The sequence below is a fragment of the Gallinula chloropus genome (genome assembly GCF_964237585.1).
Source record: "Gallinula chloropus genome assembly, chromosome: 2".
In the NCBI taxonomy this organism is placed as follows: Eukaryota; Metazoa; Chordata; class Aves; order Gruiformes; family Rallidae; genus Gallinula; species Gallinula chloropus.
In genome coordinates this window covers 94,936,327-94,954,871 of record NC_140086.1, presented here as the reverse complement: position 1 = coordinate 94,954,871, position 18,545 = coordinate 94,936,327, and the positions used below count along the sequence as shown (strand labels likewise).

Genomic DNA, 18,545 nt, shown 5'->3' with positions numbered 1-18,545 from the left:
ATAAATACTAAGCCTCAGCTTTCCAACAAAAGCTACTAACTGCACGTTATACCAGAGCTGACTAACTGCACGGTACCAGCAAATAGGCAGTCCCTACTCTATCCCCAGATCCTCATTTCTACCTTTCTATGTGAGACTCTCTCACCCTTTTTTGAGGCAAGTATTTTGCTGCTGTGAGTATTGGGAACTCACAGGAGTTAAAATTTGCTAAACTGAGTGAATGTTCATGACACAAGCCACATCCAAGGTAATGCTCTTTCCAAAAAGCTAAGCACTACTGCACTCGATATTGCTAGAGAGTTTCTTTGTCAGAGAAGAGATATTGTTGGTCATAAAACAGGCCTGTATGAGTCTCTTGATGAAGAAATCCTCCCAGGACTAAAAGCCACCTGAGACTCAAGATGGAAGAAGTCGTAGGCATTCAGAAGAGTGAACGCCCAGTCATTAGTAATCCAAATGAGTAACTGGAGAAGCTAGCTAGCTAGACTAATAATTAACCGAGATGACGTTCTACCATCTATATCTAAAAGCAGATTGGTCTGACCTTTCCTTCATATGGCAACCTGGCTAGCATTCTCCACATGACCAGCACTTTAAACCCAATCTGGGTAACATGGGGTAACCCCCCAAACCCACCCACAGGAGCTGGAACTTGCTCAGTGCAGCCATACTGTAGCAAGGACTGAACAGCCTGCTCCATCTGGCTTAGGCAGAGTGGAAGACAAGCAGCACAGTTTTATGCTCCAGAATACTGCTGGCTTCGTGACAAGGCAAGGAAAAGCAAAACGCACAGAAATGCACCTCCATTTTCTGTCTGCAAAATGAAAACACTGATTAGAGGCACTGTAAAAGAATGAGCCAGGCATAATGAATGAGCCATCATCAGACAGATATTGCTAAAAACCAAAAAAAAAAACCCCAAACCCCACCACTTTCTCCCTAAAGCAGGCCACACACCCCAGGTATGCGCATTCACCAAGAAGAAAAAAAGATTCTAAAAAAAGAAAGAAGAAAAAATTTTTTTAAAAAGTAAAAATTTAGAAGTGCAAGTCAGGCAGTTAAGGTACCACTGACCAACAGCGCTTTAAACACCCGCACTCTGTATCCTTGCCGTGCCTTACACCGCCTTTAAACCTCACACTTCATCTTGCCCTAACTTTCGCTTTTCTTATTCTCCAGCTTCAGCACATGCGCTTCAACTCCCTTTCCCTGCACACCCAACACAAGCCTAGCCTGTCGGCAGCAGAGCACTGTCCCTCTACGGCTGCTGTGCCACCAGCTCTGAGCTTTGCCCACCCCAGGTACCCTGTCAACATCATCTCCCCACGCAGGCATCATTAACCCTTCCAGAAAGCTGACAAGATACTGAGCATCTCATTGATGCAAACAGATCTTCAGAGGTGAAATACGAAAGACACAGCTCAAGACAGTAACAGGCTTATTCCTCCACCAAAATCTGAGTGGACCACTCAGATCCCAATCTCGCCATGCGACGATGATGTGCCAGTCCCTTTCCTGAACGCCTTTATTCACTACAGCTACACCAAACACACTACTGCACAAAAACTCTCCTAGTTCCCAACCCCAGGTTAGGAGCAGAGGAAGTGGCGCTGGCACACAGCTTCAATGCTCATAACTTCTCATTTCTACAGGTCACCGAGGCACCAATCTTAATACTGTGAAAGGGCAGAAGATGCCACAAGGCACCGTTTTAGTCACTGGATGTGTTTTAGTCCTTCACTGATTGATTTCAGCAGTTTGAGAGCTGCTGTCAATACCAACAGTTGTCTGTTCATCTTAAATGCACTCACACTCTAGTCTTATCCTAAAATATCAGCAGGAAACCTAAACCAAAACCAACCCAAAACAAACAAAACTCAAAAAACCCCACTGAAAAGATCCAGTAGCTTAGTAATAGGTATTTACAAGAGTTTTTCTAATTCTGTGCCTCATCCTCAGCATCCACAGCTCTGCTAGATATATCTAAGTCTGTGTACACGAACACCACCACAGCAACAGTAACTACAGCTACAGTTAGTTCCTTCAGGCATACTGGCTTGAGATGCAACTCTAAGCAAAAGATATGTAGATGGAAATACTAACCAGTAGTAAACAAACAGCTGTCATACTTTACTACTTTAAAAAAAAAAAAAAAAAAAGTTTTTCCCCAAAGAGCTTATATAAAGAAAGAAGAATCAGTATGTTATGGTCACAGTTCAACTTCCAGACTAAAAAGCAGGCTGCTTCTTGGCCAAAAGTATTAACAGAATAGGAGATATTTCCCAGCTCCTAAGGGTCTTTGCATAGCACACGGGTGGGGGGGGGCGGCATGGGGAAGTGCTGGCAAGACTACTCAGCAATCATACATTACTGGAAAACATCTATTTTTGTAATTGAGTTTATTTCAGTCTGACCCACTTGAATAAATGCCACTACATAACACAGGACATACTAAGAAAATTTCATATAAAGTCTATAAAAGGTCATGCACTAACATGAATTTGTCAGAGATGCCAATTATGCAACTGGATAAAAGAGCTGATTTGCACTTCGCTGTACATCCACCTTCGAAAAGCATCAAGCTTTCGCCTCCAGGCCTCTCAGAGATTTCTCTGCTTCCCATTTCAAAGTTCAAGTTATTAAAACACATGAATCGGTAAGTCCTCTAAAAAGAAAACCTGCACCTAACAGTGAAGTTCACTGTGAGAGAGCAGATCAATCTAACAAATTCCAGCCATCAAAAAGGAATTTTGTGCTCTCTCCATCCCCCACGGTTACCTCATGCCAGCTCTGGCGCACAGCAGACTACTCTCCGTACTAGTTGAATTCATTAATCTGGCAAAAAGTACGTTTCTCTGCTGGACTAATGAGTTCAACTGGCTCAGCACACCAGTCCTGGCCCAAGAGAGAGAGGGAGCAAGATCAGGCAGCCAGGACAAGAGGAAAAAGAAACAAAACTCCCTTCTTCTAACCACTGTGTGCCCGTACTGCCACTAAAGGGACTGTCCCTTCCACTCTTCACCTCACCTTTCCCTTCTGCTGCCGCTAGCAGGTAAACACACAGCGCCAAGTGACAAACTCTTATCAGTGCCCTACCAAATACTTCCAGACAAAAATCTGTCTATAAACTGAGAGTGAAGACTACCCCTCAGGGGCAGCTGGTTGCTGGTCCAGCTCACCATGTGGCTGGATGAGTGCAGGAACAGAAATGGGAACATGACATGATTGTCTCCTGCAGTGGCACAGACTTAGACTGGCTTAAACTAACTCTGCCTTTGCAGTTTTGGGAGTGTTTTCAATCTGGACGTGGGACAGCAGAGCTTCATATTTCATTTAGAAAAAAAGACAATAAAACTTATGACTTAATACGAACAATATGTTACAGGAATGTCATTAATTATGTAACATTCAAAAAACAAGAACTGTATTTAAGGCAAGTGGACTAGTTCAGATATGATTTCCAAAAATCATGAAGAGAGGATGATTATTCCATACACCAGCGTATTTCCATCTTATAGCCCAAAGTGAGCCTTACTTTTCTGTGTCTAGTTAGCTTTAGAATAAACATCCTAGGGAAATTCAGGTGCTGTTTTACATTTTAGCACTGCTTGTACTTCTGTACCCATCATTATCACCTCCATCTGAGTGCAAAAAGCCAGCATATTCACTAACCTCACCAGGTTAAATCCCTGAAAGCTTAATGGTTTTATCTCAGATTTTGTCCAAGCCTTTAGTTGAAAAAGCCACTACACTACAAAAGAGAGCACAAATTACATGACACCTTCCTTCCTTCTTTTGTAGGAAGCGCTCCATCAGCAACAGCACTGTAAATCACCACACATACATACAGTGTTAATCTTTGAGACAGAAATCTATCACCATCAAAACAAAAAAATGTAAGATTAAGGAGACTACTTTCACTTACAATTTTGCACACAGTTTTAAAGGAGTTAATTCTTAATCTGAGAAGGGACTCCAAGTACAGTTAATATTTTTTCATTGAAAGACTGCCAAACTTATGCAGTGTCCTGCAGCTGAGTTCCATAGAAAGTATGTAGAATTACATTAATTGAAATGCTGCTCAGACTTCCCCTACCTTGCCCCACAAGGGAACCCCCCTATAATCTAAACCTAGTATTTTTACTTAACAAGTACAATAATAGCTAAAGAAACATGGCATCAAGATAACAAAGTGACATAACCAGACAAAGTTTTCAAAACTAGAATGCTCAAGTAATACATTTCCCGTAACACCAGATGGTCTTTAAATGGCCATTAGTACAAGTTATCAGATTCAGCAAAATATGACAACATCTACTTTATATTTAAGGTTTAAATAGACAGTTTAGGCATCAGAGCAAACTCTTCCTCTTTCCTGCATTTACAGTAAATCAGAAGCTTGTGCATAAAAGGGCTCTCAAGGTTATCGTCACCCATGCTAGAAATTTGCTACCTCCTATAATGCACTAAACCCCAAGCAGCAAACAAAGCAATCTCAGCACTGCTTTGCCTAAAAGCGCTCACAAACAGGGCATCACAGGATAATCTCTGGCACATGGTAGCGAGGACACGTTCTGTATGTAAAACACTAGCAAGGGCAGGCCAAATTCTGCAACAACTCCTGAAGCAATAGTTAAATGCCATCCAAGGGCAACTCAAGAGCCTGCCCATGTCCATCCCTGTGTCCAATGATTTCTAGTGTGGACTCAGCTTTATAGGTAACTTGAAATATACTTCACAAAATTAAGTACTTAACAGGACAAAATGTCGTTGCTCCCACACAGGAATCAGTCGTCAAACAAAACTGGAATTACATTTTTTAATTAAATGTGGTGCTAGCAAAAGATAGCAAAGTACTTTCCTGCTCCCTTTGACATACCTCTTCTATCCATGCTGATCTCAAACTGGGATGACAATATGACTCCTTAGTGGTTTTGCAAAACGTTAATACATGAGTCCTGTTTGCAGGTTCTCTCATTCACAAACTTGAACATCTAAATTAAAATGAAGTAACCAAAGAACCGCCTCTAGTTACTCTCTGTGACCATCTGGTACTTTACCAAAGCTCAAAGCCCTCCTCCTTTTCAAGCGTCACACACAGACACCGTCTCGCATACTAAGGTTAAACCTCACAATTCATCTAAAGGAGCAGAACCTACAATTACTTTAACCAGGCCAGGTTTAACCCTGCTGCATACACTTCCTGACTAGGTTTTAAAATGTGGGCCTAGATTTTAAAATTGGTGCCCAGCAGAAACCAAAACACTGATTCTCAGACACAACTGGTTTCGCTGCAGCTGTGACTACTGTTACACTTTTTGACATTTTAAGGTAGCGTTCTCACAGAATCACAGGCACAGATTTAGAATACAGTTCTACAACTGTGAAGCCAAGGTAGGCTCACCTTTGCTGCAGGGTAGTAATCTTCAGTCGTAAGGGGCAGCAGTGCCTTTCAGGACATATTCTTCATCACAGCTCAACTGACAGACCCAAAAGCATCTCACCACATCTCCTAACACCGTTCTTTTACTAGTAACAGCAAAAATTGCCACTGCACAAATATATATATGTATTTTAGGGTTTGAAGGTAACAGCTTCTACAAATTTGTGTATATTCTCTATCTCTGTAAAGTAAGTTTAACAACAGAGACATGGGGCTGATCTCAGAACAAGTGCACTGTTATGGCTAAATTTAACCTGTGCCTAGTTGCACCACAGTAATACCCCAATACAGCTGCACTGAAACTAGTTTAAACCTTGTTTACATCCACTTAGCTCAGGATGACTTAACAACTGCATCTATATTACAGGTTTGCACACACTGGTATAGTTTTTCATCACCAGTTTAGTATTTTGGTTTTGTAAATATTTCAGCACCTCATTAGACCTGTAATCCAGTATCAAAGAAAACAGTAGATAAACAGTTTAACTCTTTGCTTAGTTTACTTTAGCCTTGGAGGTCACCAGACCTTGAGGGAAGGAGTTGAGATTCATCTGCTTCAGAAACCAGTCTGACTAAACAATACAATCCTGTGCTCTCACACAACTCTTTCCCACAGCAAAGCTATGGAGACAATAATAAACGACCTCAGCAGGAAGACAGACAACTTTCTACTGGCACAGGTATTTGCAAAGCTAGTGAGTGTGTTACAATCGTAGCTGTAAAACTTCAGTGCAGGATTGTGTCTGTGTGTTGGTACATACATTTTTTTCCCCAGCAAAGGTGAATGTAAAGATGAACTTAGGCTTTTTTTAAAAAACATGCTGGTAACAACCAAGCCAAACACACACAGAGGCACTGTAATTAAATGCAACATGCAATTACTAGGTGAGTTACAGAAACTCAAAGGAAATTCCCCCCTCGGAAATATGACTGCTGTAACATTTCCTAGACAAAAGGGAGAAAGATCATTTCCAGTATTTCTTGTCAAAAGAAGGGGAATGTATTTGTGAACTCTCAAAACAAGCCAAACAAAACAAAAAAACTCACCCCAACAGACCTCAGTTAAGAGATCTTTTAATTCAGTATTTTTGTAGAGTAATCTAGAATACCACAATGACAAACACTGTATCAGCAAGTTGCAAAACTACTTATGCTTCAGGCAAAGTCAAACAAGCTAGTTAGTACTTGCCTTCTCTCGACTTTTAAGATGGTCCAACTCACTTGGCTTAAAGGGTTTTCAGAGAGTACTTACCCTGTCCTTTCCACCCTGGCAATCTCCCACCAGAGGTGCTGATAAATAGCTGTGAGTAACACTACCTTCAAGATGCTCAACCGTGCCCAAAATTAACATCTCTTTGGCTTAAAAGGTGTATTTACATTGTACATTGTAACATTATTAGACAATAACAGACAGTTATTATAGGCAGGTAAGACCTGTTTAGGTATAAGGAGTAAGCAAGCCAGGACTTCTAAGCAGCACTACAAATACAAATAAAATAAAATATGGAACGTAGTGGAAAGAAGGGAAGAGACCTGGCATGAGAGATCTGTACAAGGGATAATAAGCAACATGTCCAAATTTAAGGCAATTGTTCACAGAACTGAGTAAGTTTAACACCCTGAAAAGTAATTTAAAAAAAAATCTGCCTAATGGCTAGAATTCTCCATTAAAATATTGCAGGCATTTAATAATCACTCAGCATTGCAGACTTAAATTGTACATTACAAAAAGCAGAGAGGAGTTTTCAATATGTAGTCTTAGTAGATCAGAAGAAGCATACACTGAGGACCATATCCCTTTCCATCATGACTATTCAGTATATTGTGGATGTACAATAATAGCTAAACAAATAAATACTGGGTTAACTATCAGACTGATTATCACTGACTGGTTTGGGTTGGAAGGGACCTCAGAGACCATGTAACTCCAACCCCCTAACATGGGCAGGGACACCCTCCACTAGACCAGCTTGCCCAAAGCCCCATCCAGCCTGGCCTTGGACACTGCCAGGGAGGGGGCAGCCACAGTTTCTCTGGGCAGCCTGTGCCAGGGCCTCACCACCCTCACAGGGAAGTAGTTCCACCTAATATTGAATCTACATCTACCCTTTTTCAGCTTAAGGCCATTACCCTTTGTCCTATCCCTCCATGCCCTTGTAAGCAGTCCATCTACAGCTTTCCTATAAACCCCTTCAGATACTTAAAAGGCCGAAGATATTTTTTTTAAAAATCATCTAAAAACCAGCCACCCCACAGGAAAGCCTTCTTGGCTATTCTCCTCTTGAGGGCAACCTTGCAATTTACTCTAGATAAAATGCAAGTGAGATGCAGGCATTATTTCTCCCATCAAAAAGCAGCATAGTCCTAAAGACAGAATTAGATGGACCAGCATAAGAACTATCAACACAGACTGACATCGGTGTTTATGTTGAAAACGTGTCTGTGGATGCTCTGTGGCCCAACAGCAGCGCAGCCGCAGTATGGCAGCCCAGATGTCAACTACTCCAAACTCCTGCCCGAAGAAGGGTCAAGAACAGCAGGTCACCCACAGCTGTGTCCACATGAGTTCTGAGCACCCTCCAGGGATGGAGACCTCTCTGGGCAGCAGTTCTTCCAATGTGTTAGCTATCTTCACAGTTAACAGATTTTTTCCCAATATAAAATCAGAGTTTCCATTTTCTCAGCCTGAGTCCACTGTCTCTCCCTATTGTTCTGAACCTCCTAGAAATGCCTTGCTACACCTTCTCTATACTCTCACTAGGTATTTACTCTTGTTAAGCTGAACACAGCCAGCTCTCTCAGCCATGCAGCTCGGCCCCCTCATCACCGTGGTGGCCCTCAATTAGCCTCACTCCAGTATGTCAACTTTTTTTTTTGGTACTGTAGTGGCCAAAATTGGACACAGAACTGCTCATACAGTCCTAGAAGTGCTGAACAGAGGCGGGGAAAGTCACTTCCCTCACCATCCTTCCCACATTCTTACTAATACTCTCCAGTATGCAGTTTGGCCTTCTTCACCTCAATGGCATGCTGCTGACTCAGGTTCAGTGTCCAGTACTGGTGGGGTTCTTCAGTCTTATATGAAGGGCTTTTGCCTTGACCAAACCTCATGAGGTTTATGGCTGCCCTTTTCTGACAAAGTCCCTCAATGGCAGCCCTATCATCCGATAAGGCTGATGTTACCCCAGGCTTGTTATCATCTGAGAACCTGTTGAGGATACATACAACAGCATCAGCCCCAGTATCAACCCCTGAGTGCCTCTATTAGCAATTGGCTGCCACTGGAACTCTGTGCTGCTACTCATCACAACCCTTTGAGGTCCCACTAATTTTCCACAGTCCATCTGACAAGACTGTATTTCATCAACTGGACGTGGGGATAACATGGGAGACCATGCTGAGGACCCTACTAAAGTCCACTAAACAGCATCCACTGGTCGCCCCACGTCCACTGAGCCAGTCCCACTGTGTCAGGAATTTGTTCGCGATGCTATGGTAGCCCACATCTGAAATGGCTCTGCTCAAACTTCTTCAGGCATGCAAAAGGTATTTTGAACTCTGTCCTCTCACAGTCCTTAGAATCATCAGCAGCTCAGTTCCTCCGTGGCAGGGGAGCAAGAACCGGTTCTAATTACTGACTGGAGGAATAAATAACTCAGAGGAAGTGATGTGCTGCCAGCAACCAAAAGCAATTTGCAGTGTCCCAGCTAACACGGTCAATTATTTCATCTGTGGTGTGGGGTTTTTTTTGTTTTCTCTCCTAAGATACTGCTCACTAATACTGTTTTTCTCCAATACTTCGCTGCCTCCAAGGCTGTCATGACAACACTTTTAAAGACAAAGCTCAAAATATTAATAAAAATGCTCTAGGAAATCATCATCCAAAATCTGTTGTACCACTGACAGTACTGTTAGCCTAACTGAGAGAAAACTGTCAATATCTCAGTTTAATTTTTTTTTCCCCAACTAGGGTACATTTTTGTTCACAACAGCAGTGGAAAGTACCATGTTTAAACATCTGTGTTGCTAACACATGTTGATATTGTGGGGACAGACTTAAAACACCCTGATGTTAACTACTAGCCCATTATTTTAAAACAAATCTTTAAACACATATTAAACATTTCTTCAAACCTATTCGTGTGCTAGCCTACTACTAAATCAAAACAGGCAGACAGATGCATACAAATATAAATACAATCACCTAAGCATGTTTCAAGGTGCAATCCTATTGATAAGAGTTAAACCAGTACAATCATACTTTTGTAGGTCCCTATTGCCATTCTTAATTGTGTGTGTTTAATTTTTTTTCCTGCTTCAGGTTTAAGAAACAATTAACTAGTTTACATTACTTAATACAATACTATAAGAAATCTTTAGCATGACAGCTTCAAAATTTCCTCCCAAAAGAAACCTGGAGGTGTGTAAAATTCCTTCTGCCTGCTGCCTGCAGTCACTGCCCACCAAGGAAATCCCATGCATACACCAAACAATTGTTTACAAATGGCATTCCTTCAGGACAGTAGCAAGTGATTTAGACATCGCTGCATATAGTTCCTGATCCTGTAGTTATCCCATCTGAGAAGAATCTTAAATGACCTCTCAAGTGACTCTGCAAAACTCACTAATCCAGGGGGATTTTCATGACCAAGACTAGCAAATGTGCCTTCTCTGGCCCTCTGGTCCACTCTTTCAGGACCATCAGCACAAGACCAACTACAAACATGCAGAAATTTCTGCCAGTTTCATCAAGCTAAGCATCTTTGGACTGTTTGCTTGTGTATCAGTGCAGCACATCTACATTATAAATATGCACTGGCACGTACATGTGTAAGAAAACAAACATCATTCCCCAGAAGAAGTTTCAATCTATAAATATTATCACTAATATCAAACAGCTCTAAACTGAAGCTTAACATAAACATACAGGTTTATGGGAAGGTTATACAGCCTTTTCACACAACTGGGTCTTTTTCGTGCTTACACCTGCTTGTATGAGTTGAAAAGTCCAAGTCAGTCAAAGTTCTCTAACACTTTCATCTGAATGGTTAATTATCAAGTAAAAAATAACAAAAAAAGTTAATTTAATCTCTTCTCCTATAAGTCACGCTTACAATCTTCAAAATCTGTGTGTTGTTACCTGGATGAGAACGGCACTATTCCAGGCTAAACCAGTGCAACCACACACAAAAGCACAAAACTAAACACAGAATTAATAGGAACATGCAGATACTATACCAGAAACTCAACAGTGTGAACACTCATCCCATTAACATATCCACACTAGTAATTCACATCATCAGTCTACCTAAACGACCAGCACAAACCAGCATTTAGAAGCACTGGGGCTACATCCAGAAGCTCAGGTGCTGGGACACAACAGTTCCCTCACTTGCCCATGCTTAGCTAGCTCTCAAGCCGTAGTTTTAACCCAAGTGCCTAAGCTCCTTACACAGTACAGGAGGAGGCTGGGTATTTCAGCACGAGATAGCCAAGTAAACAGGTAGCATGCTAAGCACAGCATAATCTAAAGCTAATACATCTGGCATAGCACTGTCACAGAATCAGTCACAGAATGTTAGGGGGTGGAAGGGACCTCAAAAGATCATCTAGTCCAACCCCCATAGTCAACTCACAGTCACTAGGAAAGCAGAGTCAATGGGGAAGGGTCCCCTCAATTTTACTCCCAGAACACCCAACTTGGACACAAACTCTTCTTTCTGAGATGTGATTCCCACCCCACAAACCCTGAGGTAGGAGATTATGTACCATCTTTACATCTAGCAGTGCTGCCGCTTTCTGTTTGTCGGTTTAACAATATACCTACTGACTGCACTTTCTGTAAGGCAGGACACTACCTCAGAAGAGAAAACACTACAGTTTAGTTCCTTCATTCGTGGGACAATCTGTACCTGTATCTCCACCTTCCTGGTGAACATGGAAGCTACAAGTCAGACTTCCAGACAGCATCAGTTCACCTCTTCTATCTGAGGCATACTTAAAAAAGAGTCTAGATTTAAAAAAAAAAAACCACTACAATCACAAAAAAAATCCTCCCCCCCCCCAACCCCAGGTGAACATAATGAAACACAGCTCTAAAGTTTAATGATCAGGCACTCAGGGAGAAAAGGGCAGGAAATATGAAGCTTTGCTTGCTTGTTCCAAGGAACATCTAACACAAAACACGTAACTTCTGAAATCAAGGATCAGAGCCTTCATGTCTCTCGTCTTGGAGGGCCACATATTCTTATACATACTCTTTCTGGCTCATTCTTTTTCTGGATAGTAACACGGCTTCAGTCAGGAGAACTGAAGACAACACACAGCTTGGCAACTGGGATATTTGCCCAAAAGTGGAAGATGTAGGTTGATCCCTCCAGGCAAAAAAGAGAATTTGAAGCAGGGTCTACCACATTCTGAACAAATGCTTTAGCTAACAGTCATTAAAAAGCAGCAGCACCACCTCCTCTTCCAACTGTCTTCTAGAGCTGTGGCTGTACTTCACAGTATAAAGACTGACTCTGCAGCACGTTAGACGTGATGGGAGAATTCTCACCTGACTGAACTCCCCAGGAGACCATGGCAAAACAACAACAGCCAGAAAGCAGAGAATCATGAGCCAAGCATCAGACTAATCATCTCTCACACAAGTGGAAAGAAGAAAAAAAACCCCACAACCCTTCAGATATCCTAGGAACTTTAACGCTATTAGCAATACTGCCTACAGTGCTTAGGCACCTTCAGAGCTGGATGATAAGAGACTGCAGGTTTTCAGGACCACAGCTTTGACCACAAGCACCTAGAACGGTTCTATTAAAGTATTTCTATGAATGTACTTACTGATAGTAGTTAGGGGAGAGGGGGATCAGAATCAGAGGTATAACCTCATGTCAAGATTGCACTGAACACTTTCATGTTTTCCCAAACTCACTGCTGAGAGACAATTAACACTAAACCACAGAATACTTCTGCAGAGCAGGCATTATATTGGAAATAGGAACACTTGTCAATTAATTCCAATTTAAGTTGGCTATCTACCCAGGGTTCATCTTTTTATGTAATGCACGTTAGTGAGCTGCATAGGGTTAAAAAGCTATCCATTGTGACAAATGCACATGTCTGATATCTATCAGTTTACCTATTTATTTAATTATTACATTCCCCACCCACCCCCAATATATTACTGCTAATCTGATTTGCAGCATCCATTCTCTGAGCAGAATCCCACAGACATCCCCAAGCACGTGTTTGCTTTGGCACATTGTTTAAATAAACCTACTGGAAAACGCACAGAGATAACAGACAATAGAAGAATCAGAAAACCATCTACACTAATTATTTTAAATTAATGTGTAAGGTTTCAGTTACCTGCACAATATCTATGTAGTACCAACATGCAACATGGCCATTTCAACGTTATTCCGCCCTTCACATAGGAGCTTGCAACATTTGTTCTCTAAGTGCAGTGATCCTTTGTATGAAGCGTCACCGTGCTTGCTTTACAAGGACAACGCTGCTGCTGATCGGTATACTATATAAAAGACTTAGTACTAACCAAAGAATGAAAACAAATTGAGCAACAGCTCTTGCATAATACTCCTGTAATTTTGCATGTAGTATTCAAACCCCCAGCTTACGTTACCTATTTAATAACATAAAGGCCGAACAGTCAACTTCAGGTTCATACCTACCTTCCACGTGTATTCTAGAACACTGCCTCGGGGCACAGAATCATAGAATCGCAGACCAGTTTGGGTTGGAAAGGACCTCAAAAATCACCTAGTTCCCACCCCCCTGCCATGGGCAGGGACACCCTCACGGGATCCGGTTGCCCAAAGCCTCATCCAACCTGGCTTTAAATTTCCTGGCAAGCAAGAATTGGGCAAGATCCCCACTTCTTTCCCTCCAGCCACTCTAAACGGCACGGGATTCTTGTGTTGTAATCCACAGACTGTTTTTTGCTCTCCACCTATCCTGCCATACAAAGGAGAACAAACGCCGTACGAATTACGTTTCACTTGCACTGCATCAGCACATTTAGGCACAGGCAAGAGGCTGAAGAAACTGCCAGATGCAGACCTGAGAGTTCTGCATGCAGCATCCTACAGAAGCACAATGGCAGCTGCCTAACTGCACAGCACCCTCACAAACTCGTCTGCAATTTGAAACTTGCCAACAAAAGGCAAATAACATCGAAGCGATGCGCTTAAATCTTACGAGCGACTACACTGGGTAACCCAGCATCGCTTTACCCGGGGCGGGGGGTGGGGGGCGGGCGGACACCTCCTTCGGAGACGCGCGCAGGCAGACAGCGGCCCCGCATTATTCTTGCCGGCGCTGGCCCCTAGGGCGTGAGGGGCTGTGACGGGCCGCAGACAAAACGACCACCTCGGGGAGGGGGAGCCAGCCCAACGGCAGCCGCGGGGCTGCGAGGCGCGCGTGGCGGGGCAAGGAGCAACCTACCCCTTCCCAGCCGCCTCTTCCTCCCGCCTTTACTCCCTGCCCAGCGGGGGCATCTCCCACAGCCCGGCAGGAGACAAAAGGGAGACGAGGATCCCCCCCCCACCCCCCCGCGGGCCGGGGCTGCCGGCGGAGCGGGCGAGCGCCCGGAAATCCCACAATCCCCGCGGCCCCGGCGGGAAACCCTCTTCCCCGCCCCCCCCCCCCCAACCTCCTCCGTCCCCGGGCCTTTCACCGGGAAACCCCGGCCCGAAGTCTCGCACGTGGGGTTGGGGGAAGGAAAGGGGCGGCTCCTCCGCGAAAAGCCGCCTCCCGCCGCTGAGGGGGCGCCGGGGGAGCGGAGAGAGGGGTGGGGGGGGGGCGCAGAGGGGAAAGGGGCCGGCCGCCCGGGGTGACCCGCAGCCTCCCGCCGCCGCGCCTCACCTGCTTGCTCCTCGCGTAAGGAGGCTTCCCGGCGCCCAGGTGGCACCGGCGGTTCCGGATCTTGCCGCCGCCGCCGCCGATCCCGCCGCCGCCGCCCGAGGCCATGATAGGATCCGGCCCCTCTGTTTCCTTCTTCACCCCCCACCGCTGCTCTGGCAATGCCGCGCGCAAGCCGGGCCCGGCCGCCACCGGCCGCCTCGTGCGGCCGCGCTCCCTCGCGCTGCGCCGTCACCGTCTCCGCAGGGATGGGCCCGGGCCGGCCTCCTCCCTCCCTCGCCGCCGCCGCCGCCGCCCGCCACGCGCCGCGCGGCCTGGCGCGGGGGCTCCGCGGCCTGCCCCTCCCCGCCGCGCCGCCTCCCGTGCGCGCGCGCTCGCTCGCTCCTTCCTTCGGGGTCTCTCACGGAGGCAGGCGCGGCGCGCGCTCCCGCTCTCCCTGCGCGCCCGCCTGCGCCCTTCGCCCGCTCCTCGCTCGCGTTCTCCGGCGCCGGCCGGCCCCGTCCTGCCCGCCCGCCCGCCTGCTCGCGGCCGAGCCACTGCACCCCTGCCCCCTCCGGCAGCACCACCACACAGCGCCCGCTCGGGATACCGGACGTCACCGAACCGCGCGAGCTGCGTCAGAACAGCCGGGCCGCCCGGCAGCCTCCGCGCGCCTGGGCAGCGCCCGCTCGAGGGAGGGGGCGGGGCGCGCCGGGCCTCTTCCTCCTCCGTAGGGTCGGGGCCGGTTCGTCTGCGCGGGAAAAGCCCTCGCCGGGCTGCCGCGGCTCGGGGCGGGCTCCGAGGCAGGCCGGGAACAGAGGTTTGTTACCGGGTTGGGCCGTGGCGGCGGCCGAGAGGCCGCGCAGGGCTGAGTCCCGGCGGCGCCGGCAAGGGCGGGCTCCGCCGACCTCCCGTCGCGCCGCCCCGCCGGTTCTGGCGGCGTTAGGCCACCAGGGGTAACAGCGGGCTGCCCGAGCGCCGGGGCTTCGCCGGGAGCCTTGGCGGGGAACGCGGCAGGAAAGCTGGCAGGAGGGCACGGGGAGGCCCCGGCCTTCCCCCGGACTCCGCTGTGCAGCGTGCTTGCGCCAGCGATGGACATGACAATCTGCAGGCTCACACCGCTCGTTTGAGAAGCAGGTGGGGGAAAAAAAACCTCCCAGGGAGGCTGTTCTTCCTCAAAAGAAGAGGAAAGACGTGTTTCTATTACAAACTTGTAGAATACTTGACTTTTTATTGTATTAAAAGTGAAGTTGAGAAAAATCTGTGCCTCTGCATCTTTATTTAGAGCATTGGTCTGCACCAGAAATGATGGGCTGGAGCAGAAAATAGCCACCCCCATCTCTGTGTAGAAGGCAATACAAATGTCTACCCCCAAAACCCCCGAAGGTACTAAAAAAATCTGCTGACATAGAATAAGACACAGGAACTTCACAGTGAAGGGCGAGTGGTGCTGTAGCGCACACCCTTCCCACCAAAAAGCAAAGCATGAAGAAGGTATGTATCAAACCTGAGGACTTAGGGGAATTTAAGCCAGCACAGCCAATTCCAAAGGCCTGAAGAAATACAAATGAGCAGGACCGGCAGAGGAGGGGTTGCTTTTACAAGTGGAGTTTTGTACTGTTGAATCTTTGCTTGTTTGATTGCCAGCTTTAATGACACTGGTATCTTCCCAGCTCTCCTACATGACTTGCTCCTTCTCCATTTCTTAGTCCTGCTTTCACAGTTGTCTAAAGGAGATAACGATTTCCAAAATCCCAGCAGAGCAGAATTACCTTCCAGGTATTCTCCCTCATAAACTGTGTCTTAAGGGCTCCACAAGCCCCTCTCCCACTTTACTCCCCCTAAAAGCAAATTTTCATACAGTAGGATGATTTGCCATGGCAAACAATCCCATCCAGGTTGTGAAACACATGGGTTTACAAGTAATCACCTCATCTCATGTAAACTGCTGATGTGTTACACCTGCACACCAGTTTTGGGATGAGGCTCTAGTTCTGTAGTACGCTTGTCAAATTTAATCACTAAAATAAAAAAAAAAGGTATTTTAGCTTGGATTTCTTAACTCTTTTGTTCAAGAAAATTCATGCTGAACTCCAACTTAGATAAGGAGAAGGAAAGGTATCGTTGATTACTTGCACGGCTTGCAAAGGGATGTAAACCATGAGCTTTGCTAACAGACTTTCAGCAGTAATACTGACTTCTAAAACGGTACCTGCACAGGGAACAGACGAAACTCACTCCTGCACAGGACACGTAAGAGCTAAGCAAATTTAAACTCCTTCCTCCTGATGTATGCTAAGTATATTAAGGTAAGCTGGAACCACCGTTTTCTTTTCCACGTACATGTCAAAGGCAGCTACACTATGTTTGCTCTGTAATTTCAAGTGCTGCTTTATTTACTTATTTTACTTCCATTTTTCTTATTAAGAACAATTTCCATATGGTGACATGCCTTTAATGACACTCATGACTCAGAAATACTCGTCGATGTCGTCAAACGTCTATTGACATGAGTCACTAAAGTTAAATAAATGTTATTAAAAATGAGACAAAACAAAAGGCAAATATATATATATATATCCAGCAAAATGATAGGGATCATCACCATTTGATCAATCTTCCCTGTGAGTTATATCTGCAAATTACTCTGAGGTAGCACTAGAAAGAAGTTGTTGGTCCAAAAGCATCCCTGCAAAAATAAACATTCATGGCTTAAGTACCATTTAACCTTTTTGTAACCTCCTAAGTACTCTTTACCCTTTTTTGGCCTGTTTCTTTCTGCCTGTTCACTGACTGCAGAATGAGTAGCCCCTCAAACGATCTACTAAAACCTTTCTGTTCAGAGGGGTGATAGGAAACAAAACCACTCTTTTTTATTGAAAACATTAGTGAGCTTTGAGTAAAGGCACTATCTATTGCAGCTTGGTGCAATGAAGAGTTTAGAGAATCATTACTAGACGCTCTTGAAATAAAAAAAAAAAAAAAACCTCTATCAAGCTTTAAAAACTCCACCCAACAACTACATTTCAACTGGGTAAGAGACAAAACACAACTAGGAGTGAAATGTGTCAAAAGAGTTTCTTCTCAGAATTTTGGTTTGCTTTTGGTTTTCCTCTTTTTCCAATGTCGCTGCTGCAATCGGATCTTTGTAGAACCAATGGCAGGCAGCTGCATGCTGCCTTCAGGGCTTTGTGTAAGCTGGCTAATGCCGTCTGGTAGCTGTAAAACAGCTGAGTTTACTCAGTAAAAAGCTTCGGTAATGCATTCTAACAGTTCTGATGCACCCACTCTCTCTCTCCTGTACTCGTGGTTCATGGGTAACACAGGAACAAATTTGCATTCAGTATGCCTTTAAAGTAAAGAACGTGCACACCATCTTGATCCCATGGATGCACTCTTAGCTGCAAAGAGGAATAGACTAGTAAGGCTCAGGAGAAAGAAAAAGAGGTCAGAGCGCTATTTTAGAATGTCACATGGGCTGCAACCAACACTCTCTTCATCACCTCATTTTTCTTGTATGCTGCCTGGAAGAAAATACACCCCCAACATCTCTCAAGTTCGGGGAACTAATGGCCCAACCAACCTCTTCCACTGCATTACATAAACAGTACGGTACTTCACAGTCCGGAACAGAAGGTGCATGCATGCATGTCTGAAAACAGCCTCTAAGGCAGAGTGCAGAGGCCTTGTTAATGGGTTAAAAATTCTGCATAAATGGGGTGACTACAGACTTTTGACTTTGAGGTTTATAGACCGTGGTGATACAGTGTCAGACTAAGTGAAATCACATAGCTACATTGGTCCCTCACTACACAGTTCACATGAAGATCAACCTCCTAAAAGCCAAAAATCAGTATAGATGCTCCAAAGCATTTCTGCTGAACCCACACACATCCTTAGCATCACACTTTTAACTGATACAACAAAAGGTTTCCACAAATTACTTGTTGTAAATTAAGTACAGCATTAAGTGATGCTCTGCATGCCACTTCAAAGCAGAATATAGCCCAGGCAAGACCTGGAAGCTGTTTTGCTGCTTGGAGTGATGGTACCAGCCAGAAACAAAATCCTTCACTTAGCAGATCAGTTTGTACTACCAAGTTCAACCACCACAGCCGTGCACAACTGAAGTGGTATCAAATCCTGTACAGTTTTGAAGCTTTAACACTCCCATCCAAATTCAAAGGGCTGCATCTGCTATATTGAGTTCTCTCCCCTCTGCAGTCCCAGAAGCAATTGTATA

General features: G+C 45.1%; 1 protein-coding gene across 1 annotated transcript in view; it reads right to left on the bottom strand.

Annotated features, from left to right (window-relative positions):
- NUP153 (nucleoporin 153) overlaps window positions 1-14,451 on the bottom strand; it is a 47,486-nt gene extending 33,035 nt beyond the window's left edge. The window contains exon 1 of the mRNA XM_084280478.1: window positions 14,327-14,451. Within this exon, the coding sequence (XP_084136604.1) occupies window positions 14,327-14,431 (105 nt within the window). The 5' untranslated portion in view covers window positions 14,432-14,451. The remainder of the gene's footprint in view (window positions 1-14,326) is intronic.
- Between the last annotated feature and the right edge of the window lie 4,094 nt (window positions 14,452-18,545).